The 16,227-nt window shown below is 45.4% G+C and overlaps 1 protein-coding gene across 1 annotated transcript in view; it reads left to right on the forward strand.

Moving 5' to 3' along the window:
* The first annotated feature begins 11,864 nt into the window (after window positions 1–11,864).
* LOC121877675 (protein Wnt-16-like) overlaps window positions 11,865–16,227 on the forward strand; it is a 63,840-nt gene continuing 59,477 nt past the window's right edge. Inside the window, exon 1 of the mRNA XM_042383495.1 lies at window positions 11,865–11,995. Coding sequence (XP_042239429.1) covers window positions 11,865–11,995 — 131 coding nt within the window. The remainder of the gene's footprint in view (window positions 11,996–16,227) is intronic.

Genomic DNA, 16,227 nt, shown 5'->3' on the forward strand with positions numbered 1-16,227 from the left:
ATTTTTTCAGAACCGATAATGACGCAGCGACCTTCAATTAGAGCACATTAGAGCACGGTGTATGATTGTGAGAACCTTACCATTAGAGCACGGTGTATGAATGTGAGAGCACCCAGGAATGAGCCCTCAATTAAGAGTACCCTTGAGTATTTCTAAGCACGGTTTGTGACTTTGAGCTCCAGGAATCGTCTTAAAGCACGCTGGACCATCTTTGCGCTTATTTGAATACCGTTGAATATCTTTGAGCGCACTACATGACTCAAAAGAGCACTCCGGGAATCTTCGTCGTCCCTCCCATTTGAGCACCTTAGAGAGAGAGAGAGAGAGACTTTTACAAGCTTTTTTTTTTTAGGAAACATCTATTTTGAACCCGTCGTGTGTGTGTGTGTATGCGTGCGTGCGGGACCCAGGGAAAAGCCACTTCAACTAGACCCTCAAGCGAGCAACCGTGACACGTTCTCTGACCTTAAGTGCCTCTCTAACACTGACATGTCCCTCTGCTAAGTCCGGGTGTCCGATTATTGGCCTCACGACCTCCTCAGCCCATCATGGACTTGATGATATAGAAAGAAAAAAAAAATTTCCTCGTCTACAATTACCGATTTTCTGCTTAATTAGAGGAATTTATCTGTCTTCGGGGAGTCGACCGTGTAACTCCTGTTTGGTGTGTGTGTGTATGTGTGTGTATGTGTGTGTGTGTGTGGGTGTGGGTGTGGGTGTGGGTGTGGGTGTGTGTTTATCCTCCCTCCTCCCTCCTCTCTCTCCCATGTTTTGGTTCATCAGCTGATCGGTTCTGTCAGGTGACGGCGCCCCTCCACCTGTCAGCCGGCTGTCTTGATAAGGCTGGCGGCGCGTCAGCCTCGGGTCCTGGATCACCTCGCCCGGCTGAGATTATCTCGGCTTTGTTGCTCGGCTGTGACAGTCTGTTGGCGCTGTGTGTTGTGGTGATGGTGTTGATGTCTTGTGGTGGTGCTGTGATGTGGTAGTGGGATTTTGTGGTGTGGTGTGGTGTGGTGTGGTGTGGTGTGGTGGTGTGGTAGTGTGTGTGGTGTTAATGCTGTGATTTACTTGTTTAAGAGTTATTCTTGTATTCATAGTTATCAAACCTCACCCTCATTTGTATCACCTCACCACCACCTCCCAGTATCACCAACACCAATCTCCTTGTATCACCACCACCAATCTCCTTGTATCACCACCACCACCTCCTTGTATCACCACCACCACCTCCTTGTATCACCACCACCACCACCTTGGCATCACCACCACCACGCCTTGTATCACCACCAATTAATTTATATCATCACCACACTGCCACCTCCTTGCATCACCAACCACCAATTCTCCTTGTATCACTACCACCAATTCTCCTTGTATCACCACCACCACCCTCCCTTGTATCGCCACCACCACCACCTTGCACCACCACCACGCCTTGTATCACCAACACCACTCCTTATATCACCACCACTACCACCTCCCAGGATCACCACCACCACCACCTCTTATATCACCACCACTACCACCTCCTTGTATCGCCACCACCACCACTTTGCATCACCACCTCCACCACGCCTTGTATCACCACCACCACTTTATATCACCACCACTACCACCCCTTGTATCGCCACCACCACCACCCTTGCATCACCACCACCACTCCTTGTATCACCACCACCACTCCTTGTATCACCACCACCACCACTCCTTGTATCATCACCACCACCACTCCTTGTATCACTACCACCACTCCTTGTATCAACACCACCTCATCCCCGCGCCCATAGGAGTGTCACCCTGGCCGCCCTCCAGGATCCTTCATCCCTAAATGGTCTATAAGGATTCAATTAAGATCCTCAGCGGGTCACCTAGGATCTCATCTCCTGGACCCAGCCCCTCCCTTCTTCCTTCTATTCTTCCTTCACTCTCTGTCTATCCCTCCTTCCTTCTTTCACTCTCTGTATCTCCCTCCTTCCTTCCATTCTTCCTTCACATCATCCAACCCTCCGTCTCCTCCCTCTTCCACTGCCCTTCTCATCCACTCCTCCTCCCTCTCCGCCCTACACGCCCACACGCGACAAACAATGCGACAGACAGTCACACGCCTCATGTACTACGGAGACACTTATGGTCAGAGACTCAACCTGTCTGTCTGTCTGTCTTTTGGGGCGTCATCCACCCCACGGGGCCTGATGGGGAGGGGGCTGATCTTACCACCTGATACGGGGCCAAGTGGTCAGGTGTGTGTGTGAGAGAGAGAGAGAGAGAGAGGGGTCCGGTTTATGTGTATTTGAGTGCGTGTGTGTGTGTGTGTGTGTGTGTGTGAGAGAGAGAGAGAGAGAGAAACTATAGATAAACTGACATAGATAGACAGTTACTAACTATTAATACCCCTAAGACAAGTATCACTATATAACTGTCCGCTAAAAACACTTTTAAAAACATCAATGAAAATTAAAAACTAAAATTAACCCACAAGTTTCTACAGATTGAAAATATGGCGGCAATAAATTGTAATAATTGGCCACGCTGGCAACCTCGCCACGTGACAAATGTTTATGTAAACAAAAACAAACAGCTGGCGAGAGGTAAACAAACTGTTGAGTTAATGAGAGACGTGGAGAGACAGTCTTTAAACTGTTCCCAGCCACAACCACACTTAGACTGTCTTTAAACTGTTCGCCACAGCTACACTTAGACTGCCTTTAAACTGTTCGCCGCCACAACCACACTTAGACTGTCTTTAAACTGTTCGCCACAGCTACACTTAGACAGTCTTTAAACTGTTCCCCGCCACAACCACACTTAGACTGTCTTTAAACTGTTCGCCACAGCTACACTTAGACTGCCTTTAAACTGTTCGCCGCCACAACCACACTTAGACTGTCTTTAAACTGTTCGCCACAGCTACACTTAGAGTTAGACAGTCTTTAAACTGTCTATTGTGACCGCACTTAACATGACAGTAATGACAAGCTTGACAGATCGTCTCAGAAAGCCTTGGTAAGCTTTACTTTTTTCTGATTTGATTTTGCCGCTTACAGCGGCTAGTTTATTGTGCACTCCACACTTATCCTTTTCTGAGTCTGAGTTTCCCTTGACAGCCTTCCATGTCAGCCCTAACTTTCCTGTCAGCCCTCTCTGACAACCATACCTAACAGCCCCAGCTCTCCTGACAGCCCTCCTTGACAGCTCCAGTTCTCCTGACAACCCTCCCTGACAGTCCCAGCTCTCCTGACAACCCTCCCTGACAGCTCCAGCTCTCCTGACAGCCCTCCTTGACAGCTCCAGCTCTCCTGACAGCCACCCCGCGACAGTTTGACACCACTCATCCCCTCCCCCAAACATCAGACCGTCCCAGCTGTGACAAATGAGTCACTCAGCGCAAAAATTCACGATCTTGGCGAAAGACTCGTGACCCGCTGGTTTCTTGTGCTGATAAAGTGGAGTGTACCTACCCCACCCCCTACCCTCTCCTATCCTCACCTAACCGCCGCTATCCCCGCTTAACCATCTCTATCCACCCACTATCTCATCCCCTTCCTAACTACCCTTATCCATCCCTAACCATCCATATCCCCTCCACATCACCCAAAACCCATTCCTTTCTAACCATCCCTAACCACCTCTAACCACTCCTAGCCATACCCCTAACCACCTCCACATCCCACCCTCTCCTAGCTACTCTTAGCCATTTCTACCTAGCCTCTAACTACAGTGCTCTATCCACATCTATCCACCCTCAGCCACCGTCACGCTTCTAGCCATCCTTAGCTATCCTTGATACTTCCCCTCTCCTCCTCTCTCCCTAAGACTCCCCCAGCCCCCCCAGCCCCTCCCCTGACCCCCCCTTTAACCCCCTAATTATAGCACAGAGGAATCAGATAATTACCAGGTCGCTGAAATTACGACGCTGAAATCATTGTAGAGAAGAATGGAAGAAGTGTGTTGTGTACGTGGTGTTTTGTGGGTGTGTGAGGGAGGTGGGGGAGTGTGGAAGGATGTGGAGGGTGTGGAGGGATGTGGAGGGATGTGGAGGGTAAGAGAGAGATAGAGATTTTCTGTCATAAGGAAGATTAATGTATACGGGGTTTTTTTTTATCATGTATAACGAAGCAGTTCACGATGGACAGTAGTTAAGGACGGCTGACGATAGTTTGGACCACATCTTGTACTAGGTTGGTGGCTTGGTGTAGGAAAGGGGCGGGGCTTGGGTTTGTGATGGTTAAGGGATGGGAGGAGAAAGTTGTTTACTTATTAGACAGAGACACACTGACAGACAGACATATCGCTAATTTACTCAACAGTACAAAGATTAAAACATGCGACCCCAGAACTCACTTCGTCATTAACTAACATTCCATCAAGACACACCTCGGATGACGTCATTAAAACCCTCATTGGCTAACATTGCATGATGTGGGTGGACCATCGTGACGTAACATATTCGTGATTGGTCAGTCGAAGAGGATAGGTGTTAATGACGCAACTCTCCTGGAAGCATCAGTGTAAGACCAGTGTTGTCGTGTCTCTAACGGATAATAACTTACACTTTATTGAGCAAATAGCCTGAATTTATGTTAAGGAAAAAAAAAAGAGCTCTTTGGTGGTTGAGATTGATTTATATATCTCAACTCCCCCTCAAGCGTGAAGTTATATTCTTGATATTCTGATTCGCACTTCCCATCAAGCGTTAACTCGCCCTGATGTAGACTTATCGATTCAGGCTCTCAAAGGTTCCTAATATTTCCTCTTAACTGACTGACTTACGATAAAAATTCCCTCTTAATTGATTTACTCATACGTTAAATATTCCCTTAACTGTTGAGGTCAATTACGACACATAAATGATGTCCTGAATGGCGTATAAACTGCACTGAGACTGTACCGAGATGTTTTGTCTTATTGTAAGTAAATGAAAAAACATTAGGAATCTTTGACGATCCATATACTGATACCTACATATATGTCTGATCTCCCTAACATACCATCACCATACCATCACCACCATACCATCACTACCATCACCACTATACCATCACTACCATCACCACTATACCATCACCACCATGCCATCACCACCATACCATCACCACCATACCACCACACCATCACTACCATACCATCACCACCATACCATCACCACCATCACCACTATACCATCACCACCATACCATCACCACTATACCATCACCACCATACCATCACCACCATCACCACTATACCATCACTACCATACCACCACACCATCACCACCATACCATCACCACCATACTATCATACCATCACCACCACACTACCACACCATCCCCAGCATACCATCACTACCACACCATCCCCAGCATATCATCACCACCATACCGTCCCCACCATACTACCACCACCATACCATCACTACCATACCATCACTACCATACCATTACCACCATACCATTTGTGTCAAACTAAAGTGAACTGAATATTGACTCAGGTGTTCGTAAGTGTGTACTGGACCCCGACTTGGGCTTAAGTTATAGTGGAGATCCAAGTCAGAGGCACGAGTTAGGAGGAAGTTGGTGATGTGGGAGGCTGAAGTAGGAGCTTGAGAGAGAGAGAGAGAGAGAGAGAGTCGTATCATGATTATAATTTCATTATTATCATTATTATTATTATTATTGATTATCTTTCTTTAAATTATTATTATTATCAGTTTTAATTCGCCTTCACAATAAGGGAGTAAACCTGACGTTCAAGGCTGAATATTAACAAGAGAGCATCGCGGTGTCAATTCCAACTCTCCGTTAATCCTATTATGCCTTTCCATCCTATGATCAAATACAAGAAGCATTGATTTGTACTGCTCGAGAGATTAGAATCCAATCCTCTATACACATCCTCCTCTACCTTATGAATCGTCAGTCCTATTTGTACCATCAAACATCTGCTACCAAGAACTTTGCATATGTGGGGTTCAATCCTCTATACACCGTACTGATTTTTTTTTTAGATATATTGATTGTCGATAAATAAGGATTATCTACTGGATATTAATTTCCAACATACCTTACTGAATTCCACTGTTGAATTGAAAATCTAAAGTAAAAATGAGGCGAATTGATGTCGGGGTTTACGTTCCAGCTCTTGAGTTATTATATTAAATAAATGAATAACGTTTTGTAGGTTCCAAGATTCCATTTACTAAAGCTGTAAATAGTAAACAAATGATACCGCGTGCATAGATTCCAACCCTCCAGATGTTATGAGGGAAAATATTAAACAAGTGCAAATCGTTGTTTAGGTCCCAAACCTCTATAATATTCTTCGTGTCCATAGAGACCCAAATTATAAAGAATAAACAAATGCCGATCGTGTTTCAGGTTCCAGGCGTCTATATATGCTAGAATTTAAGAAAATAAGCATATGCCGATCGTTTGTTTAATTATCAGTAGGCTATAGATACCAAAATTATAAATGATAAACAAATGTATATTGCTGTTTAGATTTCCAGAGTCTATAGATCCCCAAATTATAAACAGGAAGCAATGCAGATCGTTGTTTGGCTCCGGGCTTTCATAAGCGCAGCTGAGACTTACAAATTCTAGTCGAATACGCGAGCAATAGACAATTGACAAAGGAAAATCGATACGCGGCTGCGGATCCTTTCCCACACCGTTTTCAATCCAACGTTAGCAAAGTCAATCCTTTCATTATCATTTATAAGGGGGAAGAGAGAGAGAGAGAGAGAGAGAGAGCAGGTGGTGGGGGTCAGTAGTAGCTCAGGTACGGTCTGGCCTCGTTCTCGTGATGGCTCCGAGCTATGAATTAATTGCTTCAGGTAAATAGAGTCGCTCCTTTAGTCTTGAATAAATGTGTGTGTGTGTGAGGGTGTGTGTGTGTGTGTGTTTTTCATATAATTGGTCCGTTAGTTATTTCAGTTAGTTAATTAGTTAGCAATTCACTCAGAAAGTCATTTATTTAATCATTAATGAGTCAGTTAGTCAATAAGTCAGTCAGTCACTCAGTCAGTCAGTCACTCAGTCAGTCAGGCAATTACAAAAGTCTAACGAACACAGCTTTAGGAAACGAAAACTTCAGTACTTGGGTTCGAATCTCCCAAAGTTTGAACGCTAAATCTTTTCCTTCTAATCTGGAGATAAGAGAACGCAATTATACTCTCTGCACTGTAAGCACCTTGTCACCGCCATCTTAAGTGCTCTGTCGTAACAATTTAATACTAACACATCCAGGTAAAGGGAAATATTTAACTTAGGAGCCTTTGAGATCCTAACTTTGTGTCGTAACTTAAGTGAGACAGTTAAATGCGGTCTAGAATCTTTAGGGTGAAGGAAGAAAGAGGGTTTAACTTACGAACTTTTCAGAAATTTAACTTTGGTGTCGTAACTTAAAGTCAACCAACTGGATACATTCTCACATTTCCAGTTAAAACAAAAAGAATTCTTGACGTGGTAACATTTGAGAGTGTAAAGTGTGTCGTAAGTGTGTCATAAGTGTGTCGTAAGTGTGTCATAAGTGTGTCGTAAGTGTGTCATAAGTGAAATGTGGGATGGATTATTACCTACGATTTTTTGAGAATATATCTGATTTTTTTTTCAACTTTAGTGAATCAGTAAGATACTTTATTAAATGTCTAATTATATTACCCCCAAAATTTTCTTGCTAATGTTTTAAAATCTATCTTAGTGTCGTAGCTTAAGTGAACTAAGTAGATACTTTGTCTTTTATCCAGTTAGAAAGATAATTTACCTTACGACTCTTTGAAAATTATTTTGACTTGAGTTATGTCGGCCTCTTAGATGCGTTCTCACACCTCACATTTACGAGAGAAAATAATTGACTCAGAACCTTTGAGCCGCCGTTGGTCAGGTCACGACCTCTCGAGTGATGACTCTTGTTCAGTAGATTGTCACAGTTTCACCGATCAATTAATTTAATATAATAATTACCTGAGACAGAGGCCCTGATACCCGCTCCTGTACCGTCAGGAGAGGGGCCCTGATACCCGCTCCTGTACCGTCAGGAGGGAGGCCCTGACACCCGCTCCTGTGCCGTCAGGAAGGAGGCCCTGCACCACATTATCAAGGATCAGGGTGACGGTGACGAACTGTGTGTAAGTTTGTATCTTGATGGAGATTGTCGCCTTCGGGTCCAGGTTCTTGAGAGCTCGTACGGTGATTATTTCTCCTATGTGAAGATGTTAAAATACATCTGACCAGTTAGACAAAATTAACACTGAGACAAAATTAACACTGAGACTCTACCTTAACTAGATACGTTCACTTAGCACCAGTTAGAAGACAAAATTAACACTGAGACTCTACCTTAACTAGATACGTTCACTTAGCACCAGTTAGGAGACAAAATTAACACTGAGACTCTACCTTAACTAGATACGTTCACTTAGCACCAGTTAGGAGACAAAATTACACTGAGGCTCTACCTTAACTAGATACGTTCACTTAGCACCAGTTAGAAGGCAAAATTATCACTGAGACTCTCCCTTAACTAGATACGTTCACTTAGCACCAGTTAGGAGACAAAATTAACACTGAGACTCTACCTTAACTAGATACGTTCACTTACTGTAGCACCAGTTAGGAGACAAAATTTTGTTCTTGGTGTTAAGTGAACGTATATAGTTAAGGTAGCGTCCCAGTGTAATTTTGTCTTCTAACTGGTGCTAAGTGAACGTATCTAATTAGACTCTGAGTGATATATTGACGCCATCTTGGACATTGTGTTTGTTCTGTAAGCTTAAGTCAGCCACTTAGGAAACTTTCTTACAGCTTCACTTAAGGACCTTTGGGATTCTGAGCCATGAGTTTAAGTTTTCTTTTCTTAAGTCTGGGGGAAGTGATGGATGCTGGTGTAGGGTGGTGGTGGTGGTGGTGACGGTGGTGGAGAGGGTGGTAACGGTGGTGGTGATGGTGGTAACGGTGATGGAGAGAGTGGTAACGGTGGTGGAGAGGGTGGTAACGGTGGTGGTGATGGTGGTAACGGTGGTGGAGAGAGTGGTAACGGTGGTGGTGATGATGGTGGTGGTGGTGGTGGTGGTGATGATGTAGGGTGGTGAAGGTAAAGATGGTGGTTTTTGGTGGTGGTGGAAAGGTATGATGATGATGGTGATGTGAAAGGTGATGGTGGTGATGTAGGGTGGTGGTATTGGAGAGGGTGGTGGTGGAGATGGTAATGATGGTGATATAGGGCGGTGGAGAGAGAGAGAGAGAGAGAGAGAGAGAGAGAGAGTAGGCAGGGGATCAGTGTGTCTAAAGTTTGGTGAGAGGAAAGTGATCGTGAGGACGTTAGTGAGGTAAAGGAGAGAGAGAGAGAGAGAGAGAGAGAGAGAGAGAGAGAGAGAGAGAGAGAGAGGAAGCAATACAATGGGGAATAGAAGAGGAATGGATAAAAGAGGGAGGGGGAAAATAAGAGGTGAGAGTATAAAGTGGTAGCAAAGGGAGAAGAAAGAGGGAGTGAGGGAGAGGAGTAAGTGGTAGAGGGAGAGGAGGGAGAAGAGAGGAGGGAGAGTCAGGAAAGCCGTGGCCTCTAGGGAGTCTGGCGTCAGGATTTGGGGCCCAGCGGAAAGTGTGGTGTTCCTTAGGGGGGGTATTAGTACCACCTCTCTCTCTCTCTCTCTCTCTCTCTCTCTCTCTCTCTCTCTCTCTCTCTCTCTCTCTCGTTCTTTATCACGCCTCTACTTATCTTCCCCCTCCTCCTTATCTCCTTGTGGCTCCTACCGTGTTTTATCTCCTTTTATCATATTTTCCTTTTCCTCCCCTACGTACTCTCCTCGCCATCGCCTTGAGAGAGAGAGAGAGAGAGAGAGAGAGGACTAATATGTCTAACTAAAGAAATATAATTATTTTTTCCTTCTCCTTCCTTCCTTACCTAATTCCTTCTCTTTCTTTCCCCCAAGCCCCTCCTCCCTCCCTCTCACCTTACCTACCCTCTCCCTCCCTCTCACCTACCCCTCTCCCTCCCTCTCACCTTACCTACCCTCTCCCTCCCTCTCACCTTACCTACCCTCTCCCTCCCTCTCACCTTACTTCCCCTCTCCCTCCCTCTCACCTTACTTCCCCTCTCCCAAGATCACAATACGCGATACTGCCACGGTGAAAGTGATTGACTTTAATTCAATATTTTCTGTTTTCCTTCCGTCCTCAGATGGAGGGAGGGAGGGAGGGAGGGAGGGAGGGAAACGGGATAGGAAAGAGGCGGGTGGTAGGAAAGGATGGGAGGGAAGGGCTAGGGGTAGGAAGGAGGGAGGCAGGGTAGAGTTAGAGAGAGAGAAATGGAGGTTGGGGGTAGGGAGGTTAGAAGGGAGGAACGTGAGGAGGGAGGGAGGGAGGGTGAGAGGGAGATGGATAGAAGTGAGGGATAAGGATAGGAGGGCGTTCAATTTTTTGTAATGGTAGTGTTAGAACTGTCACGAGCGTCAAATTCTTACGTGATCTCCACTAACCTACACTACCCGAGGCGCCCCTGGTCCACCCAACTGAGGAAGGGCACCTAACATTACCGATGAGAAGTGAAACCAATCGAGTGCAGTGCCATCGTAAGAGAAGGTAAAAAAAAAATGCCAATCTTAATTAACGGAATAAAAGGCCATTCTAAAAAAAAATTCACTGTGGGCGGGGCAGAAAATCCCAGTTGATTGAGAATGGGAATCAGAATGCGTGATAACAGGATCGGCTGCCAGGCGTACGATAAGCTGGCGGTAAGAGGCTTATTCCCGCCCTGGCGCTGCGCTGCTCCCGCCTCTGGCTTATGTATATATATGTGTGTGTGTGTGTGTGTGTGTGTGTAGCGATAGGACTCTAGTGGTGATGGGAGTGAGTGAAGGAGGAGAAGGAGGAAGTAGATAGGTAATGGTGGGGGAGGAAGGAAGGAGGGATAGACGGGTCAAATATTCAACCACCCTCAACAACCACCATTTAACCACCTAACAACTACACAACCACAATCACCACTCCACTCTACAACCACCACACCCTCCCCACACACACAACCTCCTTCAACCACACTACCACATCGGACAGCTATCCTTCAACCACATAACCACAAAACATTATCAGTCCAGCCTCCACCAACCACAGCCTGTAGACCGTGATTTATACAAAACATTGTGTATATTTTGGTGAACGTTGATGGCCGGGGGCGGGGTGAGCGTAGACCGTCCTGCCCACACTACAGCCTCAGGCCGTACTGGGGAAAAAATATTTCATAACAGATACGCGAAATAAAAACCATGATTTAAATTAATACTTTATAGGTCCTTTTTTTATTATTTTAGTCTGTCTCTATGTCTGTCTGTCTGTCTGTCTGTCTGTCTGTCTGTCTGTCTGTCCATCCATGTTCAGACCATTTCCCTTTCTCTTCCCCCTCATCTCATCCTCCTCCCTTCCTGACCCCTTACAGTCCCCTCCCATTTCATCCTCCCCTCTCACCCCTTTCTCCCTCTTACCCATCCCTCTCCTCCGTTTCTCCTCCTTCCCCCACTCCAATCTCCCCTTCCCCCGCCCATCAGAACGCCAACCAGAAGCCAGTCAGTAATCCCCTTAGACCATCAGATCACCCTGTACACGCCTTTAGGAAGGTAAACACGAGGATTCAGTCTCCTGTGGGTGGGTGGGTGGGTCGGTGGGTGGGTGGGTGGGTCGGTGGGTGATTAAGTGAGTGGTTGGGTGGGTAAGTACAGTAGGTGAATGGATAAGTTGTGGGTGGCTGTGGGTGGGTGGGTGTGGGTGTTCAGTTAAGAAGCAAGAAGGGATTAGGGGAAGGCTGTTCAGGGGTCGTCATATGTCGTCAAGGGGTCGTCATATATCGTCAAGGGGTCATCATGAGTCGTCAAAGGGTCGTCAAAAGTCGCCATGAGTCGTCAGGAGTCTCCGGGGTTGTCAGGAGTCGTCAAGAGGTCGTCAGGGGTCGTCGGGTGTCGCCAAGAGGTCGTCGTGGGTCGTCAGAAGTCACCAAGAGGTCGTCAGGAGTCGTCAGTTGTCGGGTGAGTCTCTAATCACCCCCAGAACGCCTGTCAGTCGGGGTACTCAAGAGCTTGGGGGAGATTAATGAAGGCTCTTGATTTACTCTCAAGCGGTGGCAAAGACAGACTGGGTTACGATGTCTTCACTGGCTTAGTCCTTACTGGTGGATGGTGTCATATGCTCCTGTCTTCTTCTAACCATTTCCTTTACCAGTCCTTAATTCCTTCTATATTCTCCCCCTCTTACTTCTCTCTTCCTCCTTCTCCTCCTCTTCGTTCTTCAACCAACAAGGGCCTCCCTGCAATGCCACCGACAGAGAGTGCCAGTGCCCGCGGTGCCCCAAGAGCCCCGTGGCACTGCCCAAACAAGCTGGCACTACGCTTTTGATACTTACCGCCTCTGTAGTGCCACTATCCCTTCATTAATTATTCCCTAATGAGTTAGAGAGAGAGAGAGAGAGAGAGAGAGAGAGAGAGAGAGATGAGGGTTGGGTGATGATGGGGGTGAAGATGAGTGGGAAACTGGGTGAGTGTGTGGGTGGATGAGGGTGAGTTAGTGGGTGAGCGTATATGTAGGGAAGAGGCTGGATGAGAGTGGATGAAGCTGGTAGGGGTGAGGGTGAGAGGGTGGATGAGAGTGCAGGATGAAACAAATGTGGGTGTGTGGAGTGATGGTGGGTGGCGGGTGGCGGAATTGATGGTTGAAATGGGTGGGTGGGTTGAATGGGCCGAGGCATGTGGGTGGAGGGAAGGGTGTGTGGGTGGAGGGAGTTTTGTGGATGTGGGTGGAGGTGTGTGGTCACCTGTCGAAGTCTGCACCATTATTTCTGACACCTTTAATAATAATAATAATAATAATAATAATAATAATAATAATAATAATAATAATAATAATAATAATAATAATAACAACAACAAAACAATAACATTTCTCATCCAATAAACTGCAAAACAAAAACAACAAATAAACAGATAAATAAACAAAAGAATGAACCATAAACTTCACCTCAGACAATAAATTAAAAGTCATTATTTACAAAAGAAAACGTTACCACAACAAACGTTTGGATGACGTCACAGTTGTCATGTGGGAACCAGCTTCTGATTGGCTGAGTGACTACCAGCTTTGTAAACACAGACTTAGCGAGGTGATAATGTTAGCTTACTGTTATGTTAGCGTGGCTTATGCGTGTTGTTATGTTAGTTGAGAGAGCCATGTTAATTAGCTTGTAAATTAAGGCGATATTGTTGATAAATATTTATTTTATGAGGTCAAATGAAGCTTTTTAGATGTCGTCTCCCCCAGTTAGGTGAAGGTAGCAGCAAGGCGTGTGACTCTTGCCATTGTTTATAAGTTAATTTATTAAGATTATAAATAAGGGTAATATTGTAGGTGTTAGTTTTGTTGCTGTGAGATAATGCATAAACAGTCTTCTTCTTCTTCTTCTTTTTCTTCTTTTTCTCCTCCTCTTCCTCCTCCTCTTGTCCTCTCTTCACCTTCCTCTCTCATCCCTTCTCCACCTTCCTTTCCTTCTTCCTCTCCAGCCTTACTCTCTCGTCCCTCCCTCTCATCCCTCTCCCCACCTTCCCTTCCCCAACTACCTCTCTCCCCTCCCTCTCAACTTACCTCTCACACCCCTCTACCTTTGCCTCCTCTTTCTCTCCGCTTATACCTGTCACCCCCCCTCTTTCCACCTTCCTCTCTCACCCTCTCTCCACCTTCTCTCTCTCACCCCTCTCCACCTCCCTCTCACCCCTCTCCACCCCTCCTCGTCTGCCTGGCTGCGACATGTACTCTCTCACCGCTAATAAGCTGTTCCCCACCTGCCAACACACACACACACACACACACACACACACACACACACACACACACAGGGGACCACAAGGCACAGCTCTTAAGAACCCGGCAAAAGCACTCGGGGATGAGCAGTGACTTACCTTGTAATTTTGATGAGTTTCCCCTCCCTCCTTCCTTCCCTCCTTCCTTCCCTCCTTCCTTCTCTCTCCTTCTCTCCCTCTGTCCCTCCTTCAGTTCCTTCTTCCCTGAGTCCTTTCTCTGTCTGTCTGTCTGTCTTGCGTATCATTGACACATTGACAGAAGCTAGAGGGAAGGAGGTAGGGAGGGAGGGAGGGAGACAGGGTGAGGAATGACAAAAGGATGGAGGGTGGGGAGAGAGGGAGAGAATGAGGGATGAAGTAAAGAGAATGGGATGGAAGGAGGGAGAGTAGAAGAGAGGGAGAGAGGGAGGGAAAAATAAAGAGGGGGGAAGAGGGAGTTAGGGAGAATGAAGGAGGAAGAATAACAGAAAGGGTCAGTTAAAAGAAGAAGCAAGAAGGAAGAAGAGGAAGAAAGAAGAAGAAGAAAGAAGGAAGAAGAGGAAGAAAGAAAAAGAAAGAAACAAGAAGAAAGAAGAAACAAGAAAGAGGAAAGAAGAAGAAGAAGAAAAAAGAAGAAGATCCTCCTCCTCCCTGTTTTTGTTTTCCTCTTTTTTACCTCCTCCAACAACACAGAATTACTCCCTCGTAAATTCCCATGAAAATTACTTACTCATCCTAATACTAACTCGGAAGAATTATCCAACCCGCCCTAATACTTACCTACAACATATGACTATTTTACCCACAAGACTCAAAACTCATCTCTCACCACGTAACAAATACTCATTCTGTACCTACTCGCCTCAGTGAAGTCATTTCTCTACCTACTCGCCTCAGTGAAGTCATTTCTCTACCTACTCGCCTCAGTGAAGTCATTTCTCTACCTACTCGCCTCAGTGAAGTCATTTCTCTACCTACTCGCCTCAGTGAAGTCATTTCTCTACCTACTCGCCTCAGTGAAGTCATTTCTCTACCTACTCGCCTCAGTAAACGCCGTCTCTGCCTGCTCGCCTCAGTGAACTCAGTCTTCATGTGTACTTTAGCTGACCCACATAATTACGAGACCATTTGGATTCCATTACACAGTATAGATGAATAGGTTTAGGTAAGTTATTAGTGTATGTCTTTTGTTTCTTTCTGTCGTCTATAAACTGAGGTATTATAGGTGTTACAGGTTGATTATAAAGCACTTGGATTCTATTACAGGTTATAAATGATCAGGTTCATGGTGTTTTAGATATGATTCTCTTTTGTTTTTTGTTCTTATCATTGTTTGGATTGATTGGTTTTGATACGATTCGCTCTTGTTTTTTGTTTAGATTTATTCTAAAGTTCTGTTGGTTGTATTATATTGTATAAGTGTGGTGTGTGTGTGTGTGTGTGTTAGGTGTACGTGTGTGTGTGTGTTTTAGGTGTATGTGCGTGTGTGTTTTAGGTGTACGTGTGTCTTTTAGGTGTACGTGTGTGTGTTTTAGGTGAACGTGTGTGTTTTAGGTTTATGTGTGTTTTAGGGTGTACATGCGTGTGTGTTTTAGGTGTACGTGTGTGTTTTAGGTGTACATGCGTGTGTGTTTTAGGTGTACGTGTGTGGTGTACGTGTGTGTTTTAGGTGTACGTGTGTGTTTTAGGTGTACGTGTGTATGTGTTTTAGGTGTACGTGTGTGGTGTACGTGTGTGTTTTAGATATACGTGCGTGTGTGTTAGGTATATTATTTATTCTCGTCTCTGCCGCCATTACAAGGTATAAAATAACCAGGTTAGTCGAGTACCAGTTATTTTTCTTATCACATCTAAAGCAAAACGATATTTTTTTTTTTTATGATCCTGTTATCGCGTGGGAACTAAAGACGCCTGTACCTGGGGTTGTACCTGGGGTTGTACCTGGGGTTGTACCTGTCCTTGTACCTATCCTTGTACCTGCCCTTGTATCTGTACCTGGGGTTGTACCTGTCCTTGTATGAAGCTTCAACAGCATCTTCCCCCTCATTCCTACGTGCTTACTACCGCCAATAATGTACCTGTAATTTAGATATCTCTTTACCTGTGATTATACCCGTACCTGTAACCAGTACCTGTAACCAGTACCTGTAACCCGTACCTGTAACCAGTCAACTAGTAGGCGTCCAAGTGCGTCTTCCTGAACTACTAAAATGAAAAGATCTGAAAATGACTCTGGTGATAATTATAATAACACCAATTATTATCGTGGTCAGATCCTGCAATATGTCTTCAGGTAAATTAGCGGTCAGTAGCGGTCGATATTAGGGGCTACCATCCAGAGCGGTCAGTAGCGGTCGATATTAGGGGCTACCATCCAGAGCGGTCAGTAGCGGTCGATATTAGGGGCTACCATCCAGAGCGGTCAGTAGCGG

The sequence above is a fragment of the Homarus americanus genome, unplaced genomic scaffold (assembly GCF_018991925.1).
Source record: "Homarus americanus isolate GMGI-L3 unplaced genomic scaffold, GMGI_Hamer_2.0 scaffold25611, whole genome shotgun sequence".
In the NCBI taxonomy this organism is placed as follows: Eukaryota; Metazoa; Arthropoda; class Malacostraca; order Decapoda; family Nephropidae; genus Homarus; species Homarus americanus.